Source organism: Gossypium hirsutum, chromosome A13, assembly GCF_007990345.1.
Source record: "Gossypium hirsutum isolate 1008001.06 chromosome A13, Gossypium_hirsutum_v2.1, whole genome shotgun sequence".
Lineage (NCBI taxonomy): Eukaryota > Viridiplantae > Streptophyta > Magnoliopsida > Malvales > Malvaceae > Gossypium > Gossypium hirsutum.
The window spans coordinates 31,299,271-31,313,563 of record NC_053436.1 but is presented as its reverse complement, the minus strand read 5'-3'; the positions used below and the strand labels follow the sequence as shown (position 1 = coordinate 31,313,563).

Below are 14,293 nucleotides of genomic sequence, written 5' to 3'. Positions count from 1 at the left end.
GTATTGACTTGTGTAATAAGGAGGGTATGTCTTTCATAGCACAGATAGACTATACTCACACTAATGATATTAGACAACTACCAACACAGACACTAGTTATATGCTATTGAGAGATTTCTTACCTTACACAGTTTATACAATAAAGGAATTTACAACACATGGAAGTAAGAAAGAACTAACCAAAAACTCTAATACGGTGATTTACACAGTAGGTCATTTGCCTTTATTGCTAAAACATTCGTTAGCTTCTTGAGCTAAAAGAAATATAAATATCTCTATCAGATCATTAAACTATAGAAACTTAACATGCATGCAGGAATTGATATCAAACAACCCAAACTCAGGAAGTTTCCTTCCTCAGAAATAGTTCTGAGGTCTATGCATGCAATATTATAAACACATAAATTCTTCGATAATAGCCTAAGGGTGTATCAGAAATTACCAGCAAGCTAGTAAAAATGTCGGTGCTAACTAAACACTACGAACCCTCTCGAAAAAGCTTTCTATGCTAAGGCTTTTCAGAAACTTATAGAGTAATTCAGGGAAAAAGAAGAAGATGTAAAGATGATTCCTAATGGCTAACAATATTCTTATATACTCATGCAACGTAGACAAGGTTTAGTGGGAAAATTAGATAATTCCACTAATACCCTTGATTTCCGTGATTAAACACACTTAACAAGTTTTAGCTCTAACCATTTACAGTATTCTAGTTCAGTTCTAACTAAGTCTCAACTAAATCTGTAACATCCCAAAATAAGGGCTAGTCGGAATAGTAGTTTCGGGACCACAAATCCTACGTTAAAATAATTATTTCATGGTCATTATGAGGTTTAGGATATAAAAATAATCATGTGTTAAAGTTTCATGAAGAAATTCTATGTGTAAGGTATCCAATTGGAAATTAATGACCAAATTGAATAAATTACAAAACTTGGGCTCTAGAAGCAATTTGTATGAAATTGTTTTGGAATGTTAATTAGAGGTCCTTAAAGAGTAATTTTCCCAATTTCTAAGTTTTTGGACAAAAATGGGCATGCATGGAAAAATTTGAAAGTTTAGAAGGAAGGGCATTTTGGTCATTTGGTAATAAAATTAATAAAAAAGGAAAAAGGAAGCAAAATTCAGCCATTTTCTTCTCCATGGCTGCCGAAAATTAAAGGGTCTCCATAGCTAGGGTTTTCAACATTTTCAAGCTCAATAGTAAGTGCTCCCTAGCCCCGTTTTTAATGTTCTTCGTATTTTTGAGATCCTCGTAACATGCTCTATCTATTCTACCCATATTTCAAGCTAGGGTTCATGTTCAAAAATTTACCCATGCATGAGATGTTTGTGTTTTGATGATTTATGGAGTAATATGAGAATTTAAAGGATAGTAAACAACTTTTATTAAGTAGTTTTTCATGGAAATAGCTTAAAGGACCATTTTGTAAAAGTTGTGAAAATGGGTGGAAAAATGTGAAATGAATGAAAATTTGGGCTGCTATAGGAAAGAAAAATATTCAGCTAGGCTTGGGTAACTTAGAAATTTCATGCATTTCATTATACGAGCCTTAGGACTAAATTGTAAAAGTTTGAAAGTTTAGGGGCAAATTGGTCATTTTGCCTGGGGTGAGTCTTAAGCCGAAAATAAACAATAGGAGGTATTAATAATTTTTTTTACTGATATAGACCCTAAGGAACCAATTTCGGAGGTTGACCGTGGAAAACGAAAGGTTTCGAAATAATCGAGACACAAATCCGAAACAACTACCAGGTAAGTTCGTCTAAGCCGAAGTAAACTCTTAATATACTTAAATATGTATGTTTTTGAATGTATGAAAATTTAGATATTCATTGCATGAAAATCCATGAAGTGTGGTGGTGTAATTAAAAAGGATGATAAATATCCCGGTTGAAATAGAAAGGGAAATTCGATGGATAAATTATGGCTTACATGACATGAGATCCTACATGTGTTGTAGAAAAGGATTTAGCCCGGACGAGTAATTCGATGATCTCAAAATAGAAAGGATCTAGCCCAAACGGGTGTTCCTTGAGTGATCGAGCCTCCTAAAGAATATGGGTGCAATAAGGATTAAGGCTGGACGGGTAATCCGATTGAGGACTGAATTTAGCCTGGACTGGCAATTCAGATCCGAGCTTATGAGAGTAATTATCGTAAAAAGGGATTTAGCCTGGACTGGTAATCCCGACATTGCTCTATGAGTTATTACTATGGGGGATTCAACCTGGACTGGTAATCCCGCAGTAAGATGTAAGGTTCGCGGGAGTGCGTTCTTGAGATGATCACTTGTATGACTTGATGGTTATTGGGCTATCCATTGAGATTTCCGATAAATTTAACGTGATTAACATGAGAAATAGATATGGAAATATTGAGTTGATGAGCTCATCCAAGACTAATGACATGATGTATTGTTATGAGACTAAATTGATGATTGAATGCATGTGATAGGGAAACTATTTCATGCTTGTTGGAATTATTACCTAAAAATGGTTGTATGCTAATTAACCGATAAGTTTACTTTCTAGTTATTCGGACTTACTAAGTATATAAATGCTTACCCCCTTCTTTTTTCCCTGTCTTACAGAGCTCGTGAACTAGTGAAGATTGGAAGACAATTGGAGAATTAACACACTATCGACTTGTCCCGCTTTGGTATATAGATACTTTTATTTTGTTTAATGGCATGTATAGAGCCTTTGGTTATTTTGTTATATGTGTCATTTTGCTAGCTAATGTAAGGGCTTAAATGGTATACTTATTCTTTTGTATATGGCCATGAGATATGGCTCATATTGATGTAGGTTGATAACCTACTAATGATGCATGCTCATGTTTAAATGCTTCATGGGATATGATGATGAGGTTTATCATGGATGGGTAATTGAAATAGGACCTAATAATTTGAGAGTGGTCATAGCATATAATGGTATATGGTTATAATATGGCCTAAGGGTAAAATGTAAAATGTGCTATGTTAATCCCTAATACGAAAAGGATAATTTAGCATGTACTAAATCGATGAGATGAGGTCAACATGCAATGAATTATACCAAAGTTGTTTAAGAGTATAATTAGGCCATGTTAAATACCATTGAAGGCTATAAGTGTGTATTGATGATAGAGGGTGACCAAAGGCTTGGAAAATAGCCCTAAAAAGGTCCACACGGGTAGACACACGGGCATGAGTCTAGGTCGTGTGTGACACACAGTCAGCCCCCATGGGCATGTTGCCTGGGCGTGTGTCCCCTGCTGTGACAGCCCTAAATTGACCCTAGTCGGGAAGTGGTTTCGGGACCGCTAAACCGAGTCACCGAAGTATATGAATGTGTGAAAGTTTTAAGCTTCGATTTAGTCGATTGCATGTGAATTCAGCTAATAGGACTTATGTATGACACTTTTAAAATGTGATAGGTTAATCTATAAGGATCAATTAGTGCATGAAATCAAAAGGGTGGACTTGCATGTCAATTCCCCCACTTAATTAGTAGTGGCCGGCCATGACATTGAGGATAGACAAAATGTGATGGGTAAAACATATTATAAACAATTTGTGATAACATGTTGTGGGAAGAACAATAAAATATGAGGGGAGTGGGAGGAGAAACCAATGTTGTTTCATCCTTGCTCCCCCATTTTGCCGTACCTAGAAGAAAAAAAAAGAAAAAAAAAGGCTTCATCCTCTTTGTTCTTCTTGACCGAAAAATCAAATGAAGAAGAAAGGAGTTCTCTTGCTTCATGTTCGGTTTGGATGAGGATTAGGAAGAGGTAAGTATCTTGAAATTCTTGGAAATTTATGTATAAAGAAGGTGGTTAGTTCAAGTTCTATTCATTTCATGGATTAAATTTTGATTGATTGGAGGTTTGATATTCGGCCAAGTAGTTTGAAGCTCTTAGTACATATATTTTTTCTTCCTTCTTGAAGGTTGAAATTGGGTTGTTCCTAAGGGGTGCCGAATGTGGTCATTGAAGGGCCTTGGGGAAACAATATGTGAGGCTTGGGTTATAACATTCGGCCATGGTAGTAAATAGAAGAGATAAATGGTAGTAAGGTGAAGTGCAAATATTAGTGTTTGATTGCTAGTGTATATATGTGTACTAGCCGAGTTTTGAATTTGAAAAATGGTTTGAGCACCATGTGTGGTATTGAGATTGTTTGAGTGAATTCATAGATATTTATATGATGAATTCGGTTGTAGATATACATGCTTAAATAAGATGCACACATGAATGAATAGATAGATTGGTGTTGCATGTATTCGGTTATAGGCAAGCATAATGATGAATCTATCTTGACTTAGATAATCGGCTCAAGGAGAATTTGTTGAAGTGCTTAGTTAATTGATATTAGGTTAATGATGTGTGTATTCGGTCATAAAGGTGCACATGAGGAAATGTTAGATTAATTGTATTAAATTGCTCAATGTGATTAAAAATGCGTATGACCATTTTGTATTTGAGCTAAAGGTGGCCATATGACCTATCAAACTCCTTGTCATATTCGGCCATAAGCTAGCATAATGAGACTTTAATAAGTTAAATTTGTTTGAATTAGCTCAAGAACTTAGAGGACCAAAGTTGGATAAGGGAAAGGAAAAAGTGATCGAATAGCCGCCGAAATCGTTCGACAACATCCGAGGTAAGTTTTTGAGTAATGGATCTTAGATTATGATTCGATTAGATTATGTTTTAAGTAAATCAAAATCATGCTCTTTGTATGTAGCTATTGAGCCGAAAATGATAATGCTTGATAAGTGACTTGTGTTTGAATTCTAGTTATGAAAATGAAATATAGATGTGTCATGATTTATTGATATGTGCATGGATATTCGGATGATAACCGGGCTAAGTCCCGAAGGCATTTGTGCTAGTGACTAATTCCGGGCTTAAGCATTTGTGCGAGTTACTATATCCGGGCTAAGTCCCGAAGGCATTTGTGCGAGTTACTATAACCGGGCTAAGTCCTGAAGGCATTTGTGCGAGTTACTATACCCGGGCTAAGTCCCGAAGGCATTTGTGCGAGTTACTATAACCGGGCTAAGTCTCGAAGGCATTTGAGCAAGTAGCTATATCCGGCTAAATTCCGAAGGTACTTGGTTTGGGAATGAGCGATCTTGCTGTAATAATTTCAACTAATACGCTCGTAAAATCCCAACGATGAGGTACAATTCGTATATGCATTGGAGTAGTTGATTCCTTTTAAATATTATTCGCTCAGTCAATTAATGAGCTTCCGGCCTTTGGTTAAGTTGATCCCTTATGTGTGAATATAAGGGTTGGAAATGTGAAGTAGGACTGATTTTTGAGAATATGTGTATATGAATTATCCGTTTAGTCATATGAATGCTATACTTCAATTGTGCCTAATTTCATTGCTCAAACTTACTAAGCATTAAATGCTTATTCCATTCTTTAAATCTCTGTTTTATAGATTTTGGTTCGTCAGCTATCGGACTCGGGAGTGTCAAAGTCGAAGTCATCCACACTATCAAAGCCCTTTTGGTACTCTTTTAGTTGAACTCTGAAAATGGCATGTATAGGACTACCATTTTTGTTGTTGGTCATGTACCCGTTGGTTTTGTATAAATTTGGATAGCCATGCGAAAATGGCTTATATATACTTTGAGCATAACATTATAATCGTTTTGTATGTTGTTCATTGAGAGGTATGGAAATGTTTGGTAATGATTAGCCATTGAAATGGTTAATCATGATCATTTTGGTGCTATGTATGACAAATTCTAGTTGATTCATGGAAAACCATGAAATAGGTAAAGTTTACCTTAAAAACAGATGCTGACAGCAGCAGTGGTGTGGATTTGAAAAATCACTAAAAATAGTAGGAATGGAATTAAATAGTGAATAAATTATGTAATCTAACCTTGATGAATCTATTTTCATATGAAAGTAACGAAACAATCATATGAGCCATATTTTATGAGATGTTTAAGTTTTCGTGAAACAGGGCCAGAGCGATTTCTAGACCCCCTGTTCCAACTTTGGAAATTCACTATAAATTAACCAGAGATAATTAGAAGTCATGCCCTATATGTACAGATTCCTTTTCGAGTCTAGTTTCTTTATAAACAAACGACATAAGTATTGAAGCCCTGTACAAGGAGATATCTAAGTCGTAATGCATGAAGGTCAGAGTAGTCGAACCCTGAAACAGGGGAGACTTTAACTAATAAACTGTACTAATTGGCTCAACCAAAAATTCTAGAAAAAAATTTGTAGATGGATATATGAGTCTAGTTTCAGGAAAAATTTACGAAACTGGCTTTCGAGTTTTGGAACTCAAGATATGATTTTTAAGGTGACAGTGATGCAGTTAGCCAGCTTGTCTGGAAATTTTTAAAATGGACTGTGAAAATAAATGAATTAAGTCTGTTAGTACCTCGTGTCCAACTCCGGCAACGGTCTCGGGTATGGGGTGTTACACCTACGCCTAAAATTTTAGGTCAATTTGTATGGTAGTAAACACACGGGCAGAGACACGGTCGTGTGTCTCAACCGTGTGGTGGACACGGCCTAAGCACACGGGCGTGTGCCTTGGCCGTGTGGCTCAAAATGAATTATGATGTCATAAATAGAATGTCCAAGTTTTTGGACACGGGCGTGTCTAGGCCGTGTGAAAACTCTTGTAGGTTCGAAATGAAAAATAAATTCAAATAATTCAACACGGGCGAGGGACACTGACATGTCCCTAAGCATACGGGCGTGTGCTTTGCCTCCACACAGGCGTGTGAGGCATAACCCTAGGAATTTTACTAAAATTATCAATAGTTCTCGGTTTAGTCCCGGGTCGATTTTAATGTATGTTTTGGACCTTGTAGGTCCATAATAGGGACACTATGATGTTGTTTGATCGGTTTTAAATTAGAATGAAATTTTATAACCCGTATTTTTTGAAATGTCTGAGTATGTTTCCGGTAACGCCTTGTACTTTGTCCTAGTCTCGGGCATGGGTAAGCGGTGTTACAAAATCCCAATAGGACTAAGTCATCATAATATACCCTTAATATAGAAACAAATCTATTAAGACTGTGAACTTAACAAGTTCATCCAAAACATCTAGGGTGGGTGGATAAATAACATAAGAGTCCGTCAAACCCTAAAGTTTGCCAAAACTTGAAATTCATCAAAACTTGGAATTCGCCAAATGGCGAATCCCACAGAGTATACTATCCAGCCAAAACAAATACTTTACTTACTCAATTCTACCTTTGACTTAACCAACTTCTACGCCAATCAATAACTTGATATTAAGTCTCTGTTAGACTGGCTGTTACATATAATTAAACTTAATCATTTTAATCGATAATATTAACACATATCTTGTGCATAATCCACTAGAGTAGCTACTAACTGTGATGCAAGAGGATAGGGATGGCCACGCAATAGCTTTAGAAATTATGTTGTAAACTTTCCTATTCAATTTTTCGCTTTCTCGCCAATTTTTTAAATGCAAATTACTATTAATGCTAATAGTGTAATATTAATACTATACCTGTACCAATCAACCTGTGTTGTTGTTCGATATATTAAATTAAAAATGCACAGGTGAATATAAAGTTGCCTAAACAAATAGATTTTTTTTAAAAAAAAATTCATAAATATTAAATATTCAATACACGGTTAATGCTATTGACTTAAACGAATTTATATGGGTTTATATTAATTCACCTTTATTTTAAATTATAATTTTTTAATTTATATATTTATCATAACAAAAATCATAATTTTGAAAATTAAATATTTATAGTAGTTTATTATTATATTCTAAATATTAATATTGTTGAAATGCTATAAAATTTAATTAATGTATACAACCAAAACCGTGGATCGTTAAAAATTTGTCTCAGTTGTATAAATATTGTTTTAATAAATTGTTAGTTTTTTTAGTAAAAATAAATTATTAGTTTTAATATGTATTGGTAACGTATTATTATTTCATTTATTTAAATTAATATTAGCAATGAAAAATAAATTTATTATTAAATAATTGATTAAAAATACTAACCATTAATAATTATTGCAAATATACGAAAACTATAACTTTAAGTTATAATATGTTAAATTATTTATTACTCTTTAGTCGTTACTAAATTATATATGAGCTTTTGTTAATAAAAAAAAAAGTCTTATGAGTCTAATTTATAATTAATATTGAACAATTTTGCAAAATAAAAGTAGGAATATATGAAAATAGATGGAAGCTTATCATAAACACTTCATAGTATTTGTTTTTTCCTTTCTTTTTATGTTTAAAAAACTGTAATAAAAAAAGTTAAATATTTTTAACACATAGACAATGTTATATTTTTAAAAAATAATTTTGTAGATTACTTTTACATATTTCCATAAACACTTTAATAAATTTGAAAGTTAAAACAGTTTATTTTAACATTCTCAATATTTTGAAAATATTTTAAATTAATATGTTTAAAATTTTAAATTAAATTATTTTTAAAAATGTTTTGTACATTAAAATTTTTAACAGAATTTAAAAAAAAATTTAACAAACATATTCGAAAATTTTTTTGAAATTATTAGAATTTTTACTTAAATGTTTAAAAAGTGATTAAAATATGTTAAAAACATCCTACAGTTTTATAATTATAAATGTATAAAAATTTTAAACTTCTTTCAATAAATTAGGTGTTTTTTTTCCAAAAAAGCTAATTTAAATTTAAAAATCTATATAAAAAGTATTTAAAATATTATACAAATAATTATATTTGGAATAAAATTAAAGCAATTTATATAAACATTATAATTATTTAAAAAATAATAAACTAATTATAAAAAATTACAAAATAATTAAATATGATTTTGATTGATACAAGGATATCCAAATTAGTTTGATGTATGGGAATTCTCTTTTCTTTTTTCTTTCTTAGCACAAAAATTGAAAGAGATATATATATATTATAATTGTTTAATGTATGAAATTTGGTGGTTTCGTTTCTGTTGTTAATTATTTGTTTTTGTCTTCTGAGTTTTTTTTTATGAAGATATCTTGTATTATTTTTCTACCATATAATAATTTAAACGTATAAACCAATACTATTGCAGAGTAATTTTCTGCTTTCTTTTATTCTAGGTGGTGCTTTGTTGGGTTTTTTTTTTTTTCGAAAGTTTTGTTTTTGATTATTTGTTAAGTACACATTTTTATTTCTTTGTTGTTATTTGACAATAATTTTGGATGTTATGCAATTAAATAAAGCCCCATATTGACTTTACAGTAAGTAGCTATGGGCTATGCCTAAGCCAACCAACCATTGAAAATCATTTGCAAGGAGTTAAGGTATCCTTATCAGAGTCTGAATCCAAAGGGAATCTCTTACTGAGGTTTCACATTCCCCTTTTTTTAGTTTACTTGCGGCCTTTCCACCCTTTTAATTTCTATATTCTTCTTTGTCGTTTGTTATTTTCCTTGAATCTGCACGTATCTCAGCTTTGTTTTAGCACAATTCTCTGAGTCACAGTTTCTTGCCATTAAACCGGTTAAGGTAAAATCTTCAAACAATCATATAATTGTGATGTCATGTGTATGTGTGACCTACTGAACTTTTCTGGGTTATTATAGTTTATTTGATAACTAGACTATTGTTGGGACTTTGGGCGGTCTACCTTATTTGGTCACTTATTTTCATACCCTTTTGCTTTTTCCTATGATTTGCATATGGTAAGTGTCTAATTCATAACAAACATGCTGTTCATACTTCAAGAATTTGAGTTTTTGCTGGAATTTTTCTTTGGTTTCTTTGTTCCGTTGACTTTTGATTACCAATCCTGGATCTGTTTTCCCCACAGAGCATGCTTTATTGCTGTTTGTTTATTTGCATATTCCATGTTTTTCTTTTCTGGGAATTGTGAAGCTTTATCTTTCTTAAATAATAGCTCTAAACCAGTTATTTCTAAGGAGGCCAATCTGGTTTTATAGCAATGTCCTCTCTGCGTATGTGTTTTTGCCTACTCAGATACAGGCTTCTTTCTTTCACCAATTGCCAGCTTCTTGGAGCCTCACCTATGGTGTTGTAATAGTTTTGGGACATATAGGGCTTAATAGCCAAGAAAATTAACTAAACTTTGCTCAAATGAAAGATTAGATTGGACTCTAAGACTTCTTGTTTATAACAGGATTTTGCAGGCATTGCATCTCTGATATCTCTACCAACTGAGAGGATCATTTGTAGTGGTTTGAAAATGTATGTGGTGGAAAGCAAAGGAGGCGCCATTGCCTGTATGCTTCTGGCATTGTTCTTTTTAGGCACATGGCCTGCTATTATGACGCTACTCGAACGTCGAGGTCGTCTTCCTCAACATACTTACCTTGATTATACTATGACAAACCTCTTGGCTGCTGTTATTATTGCTTTAACATTTGGTGAAATTGGCAGCAGCACTCCTGAGAAACCCAATTTTATTGCTCAACTATCTCAGGTTAGTCCCCTCCATTTTCATGGTGGAATTGAGACTCTGAATGTAGACTATCGCAGTCTTTTAATGGTGATTGATGCAGGATAACTGGCCTTCCATTTTGTTTGCGATGGCCGGCGGGGTGGTTCTCAGCCTTGGGAATTTGTCTACACAGTATGCATGGGCTTTTGTTGGTCTATCAGTGACAGAAGTGATCACTGCAAGCATTACAGTTGTTATAGGTCCGCGTTTCAGTCCGTCCATAAACGGAACTTGATCTTCGAATTTCTTAATTTTAGTTAACCTTGTGCTGATTGAACAGGCACAACCTTGAATTACTTCCTGGATGACAAGATCAACAGAGCTCAAATTCTTTTCCCGGGGGTCGGTTGCTTCTTGATTGCTGTTTGTCTCGGATCAGCTGTTCACTCATCAAATGCTGCAGATAATAAAGCAAAACTTAAAGGGTATTTCCTGTTCAATTTGCTTCGACAATGAACCGTATACGAACTTTGTTACGTTTAAAGCCTTTATAGTTCCTATGCATGTAAGTTGCTATATCTGTTCTATTTTCCAGGGCTGGATATTCCCCCACATTGAATGGGGCAATCACAAATGAGGGTACAAAGCTCTAGTATATCTTACCTTGTTACTTGCTGCTCACTTCTTATTCTGAGACTCCTTTTACTAGTAAACAGAACTAAGGAATCTGGAGAAGGGGACCGGTATTATAGAGGAGGCAAAGGCCGGAACTGCGGAATTCCTTTTAGAGCTCGAGAAAAGGAGAGCGATTAAGGTTGGACTTTTGAGGTTTTAGTTTCTTCATTCAATGGCTTTTGCATATATTATACATGATATTGGTTTGAATGTCATTGCAGGTGTTTGGGAAGAGCACTATAATTGGTTTATCCATAACTTTCTTTGCTGGTGTTTGCTTCTCTCTATTCTCTCCAGCTTTCAACTTGGCAACAAATGATCAATGGCACACTTTGAAGGAAGGGGTTCCACACTTGGTTGTCTATACCGCATTTTTCTACTTTTCGGTCTCTTGTTTCATGATCGCCCTCATCCTTAACATCACCTTCTTCTACCTCCCTGTATTAGACCTACCGAGATCATCGTTCAAGGCTTACATCAATGACTGGAATGGCAGAGGCTGGGCACTTTTAGCTGGGTTGTTGTGCGGGTGCGGGAATGGTCTCCAGTTCATGGGAGGCCAAGCTGCAGGGTATGCAGCTGCGGATGCTGTGCAGGTACTTTTAGTCCATCTTCAATACCATATTAAAAAAAACATAACATAACATCAATTTTCATATATATTGTTTGAACTAATCTGGGATTTGGTGATGAGGTAAGGCACTTCCACTTGTGAGCACATTTTGGGGCATACTATTGTTTGGAGAATACCAAAAATCGTCGCGGAGAACATACGTATTGCTTTTCGGGATGTTGTTTATGTTCATTGTAGCTGTTGGTGTTCTAATGGCATCGTCAGGGCATCGAAAATGAGCATTGCAGGAAGCTTTTGAGTGATCAAAATAAGTTATTGCATTACATATAAACTCAGGGCTTGATGAAACAACTCAAAACAGATGCTGATATTCATGTCCATAGATTGTTCATTGTATTTGTGGGAAAATACAAAAGAATTATTAAAAGAAATAATAAAAAAGCAAAAGCAGACAGGGAGCATTGCTTATGAAGATTGTGGAGAGGGATGGGCTTAAAACAATGTTGTAAAATAAACATACACAAAATACAGCCTTCCTCAAACTTTACTGTCATTTATGTTTTTTCTTTTTTTTTCCCAAGTATGGTTTTCTTAAATGAAATTATTATATTTTTTCATAATTTTATATCTATCTTCCAAATAAAATAATTAAAAATTATCGATCTAAATATCGAGTATGTGTTCAATAATATTAAAATATAAATTTATTACCACTTCATCTATATTCATTATTAAATAATTTTTTTAAAATATTTCTAACATATAACACATTTATTACTTTAAAATTCTAATATATTTTTTAATAATTTATGCAGTGTAGTAAGAAAATGTGGTAATTTTAAATTTAATATTCAACCTGTTGGTTGATTTCGTGTATTTATAAAAATAAAATTAATATATCAAAATTGAATTTAACTGATAATTTTATTGCCAATGCGAAAATAACCGATCTAAACGTTTTTGGTTGGGTTCAGTTAATTTTTTTGGTTTTGGCCTTTTACTTTCTACTAGAGGTGATCATGGGTTGGGCTACCCGGCCTAACCTGAAGGTCCTCCCGAAAAATAGGAGGGTTTGAGTAAAAATGTAAACCCGAAATATGGGTTTGGGCAAAAAAAGAGGCCCATTTAGAAAATGGGCTGGGCCTTAGATAAAACTTTTCTGTCCTGAGCTCAGCCCTGTCCGGCCTGAATTATGTACTAAATAATTTTTATTTTATTTTTAATCATATTTACTTTTTTATTTTCAATTTTAATATAACCATTTTTTATTATATTTTCAATTTGCGTATTGTTTTAAGAATTATTTTAGTCTCATTTTTTATTTGTTTCTTATTTTAATATTTATTTCTATTTTTTAAATGTATTTGATTTATTATATTTTTAATTTTGTTATTTAATGAAATAAGCTAAAAAAATTAATATGGGCCGGACCGGACTAGACCGGGCTCGGGATTAGCAATTTTATTTTGGGCTGGGCTTGGACAAATTTTTAGGCCCATATTTCGAGCTGGGCAGAGCTCGGGCCTAGAAAACAGGCTAAAAGTTTTGTCTGAGTCCGGCCCATGATCACCTCTATTTTCTACGATCTATTTATTTATAAAAAAATATTATTATTGAGGAGAGTTCGCTTCTCATGTATAAGTTCTTGAAGTTGTATTTTCTAGGTATAGTTTATATGGACCTCAACAATTAAAGATATTATTCTAATATTGGAGATTTGTCCCCAACTTTTATAGAGAGTCATATATAGTTCACGGAGGGGACGTCTCGATCAATAAAGGTAGATAACTTCAAAACCCAATATAAGTGTCAGTATTAAACGTGTGAATAATAATAGAGGTATTTAAGCATGTGATAGCTCAAACCACCAACCAAGGCCCTATATATAATATGTGTGCAAACATGATACCAATTGAGCTACACGGTTCACGAAGGAATGGTACAAAAAGCCAACACGAGAATAATACTTTCAATTGTTGAGGTTTGAATCGACTGCTCAAAAGATGACGCTTTAAAAACTTATCCCAGAGAAACCGATTCCCTTCAACAATTATCATTGCAATTATAAAATTATAAAATTTATGATGATAAATTCCTTTTTTATTGTTTGATTCTTTTAACATTCATTCAAAAGTAAATTATATATACTAGAAATATTATTACATGTGTATTTGTGTGGAAAGCAAGAATTTAGAACACAGATGTGTATTTAAAAATAACATACAATAACTAATGAAATTTATGGTTTGAAACTAATTAATCATAATAACACATTAAATATGTATAATACTAAAATTAAAAAATAGATTAAATAGTAAGTAAAACGAATTTTAAATACATCAGATAAACAATACTAAATGCACTACAATTATTTATCATGATTTTGTCAACAAAATTGGTTGTCAGTGTCAAGTTAAGTTGCGACATCAACTCAATTAAATACATTATTAATATATAATAGATTGAAGTAAAAAAGTGTGCATGATTAAAATTAAAATGTATAAAATATTAGAATAAAACTTTAGTTGAGTGGTTAATTAAAAATTTTACTAATACAATTAAGTTTTTTCATTATATGCATATTTTTATTAGTTTTTTAAAATGAAAAAAAAGACATTTTTATAGTTTAA

The 14,293-nt window shown here is 33.0% G+C and overlaps 1 protein-coding gene across 4 annotated transcripts; it reads left to right on the top strand.

Annotated features, from left to right (window-relative positions):
• The first annotated feature begins 9,292 nt into the window (after window positions 1-9,292).
• On the top strand, window positions 9,293-12,216 carry LOC107893877 (ureide permease 1). 4 transcript variants are annotated; one of them, XM_016819018.2, is made up of 8 exons: window positions 9,293-9,522; window positions 10,154-10,456; window positions 10,536-10,674; window positions 10,755-10,899; window positions 11,010-11,053; window positions 11,131-11,228; window positions 11,311-11,685; window positions 11,789-12,216. In XM_016819018.2, exons 2-8 carry the CDS (start codon window positions 10,220-10,222, stop codon window positions 11,939-11,941), a joined length of 1,191 nt encoding a protein of 396 aa, XP_016674507.1. In that variant the 5' UTR covers window positions 9,293-9,522; window positions 10,154-10,219; the 3' UTR covers window positions 11,942-12,216. The 4 variants fall into 4 exon arrangements, with proteins under 4 accessions (XP_016674507.1, XP_040942105.1, XP_016674506.1 ...); XM_041086171.1 differs by lacking the exons at window positions 9,293-9,522; window positions 11,789-12,216 and adding an exon at window positions 9,558-9,698 and having other exon boundaries at window positions 11,311-11,445; window positions 11,537-11,685; XM_016819017.2 differs by lacking the exon at window positions 9,293-9,522 and adding an exon at window positions 9,560-9,698.
• The last annotated feature ends 2,077 nt before the right edge of the window (window positions 12,217-14,293 follow it).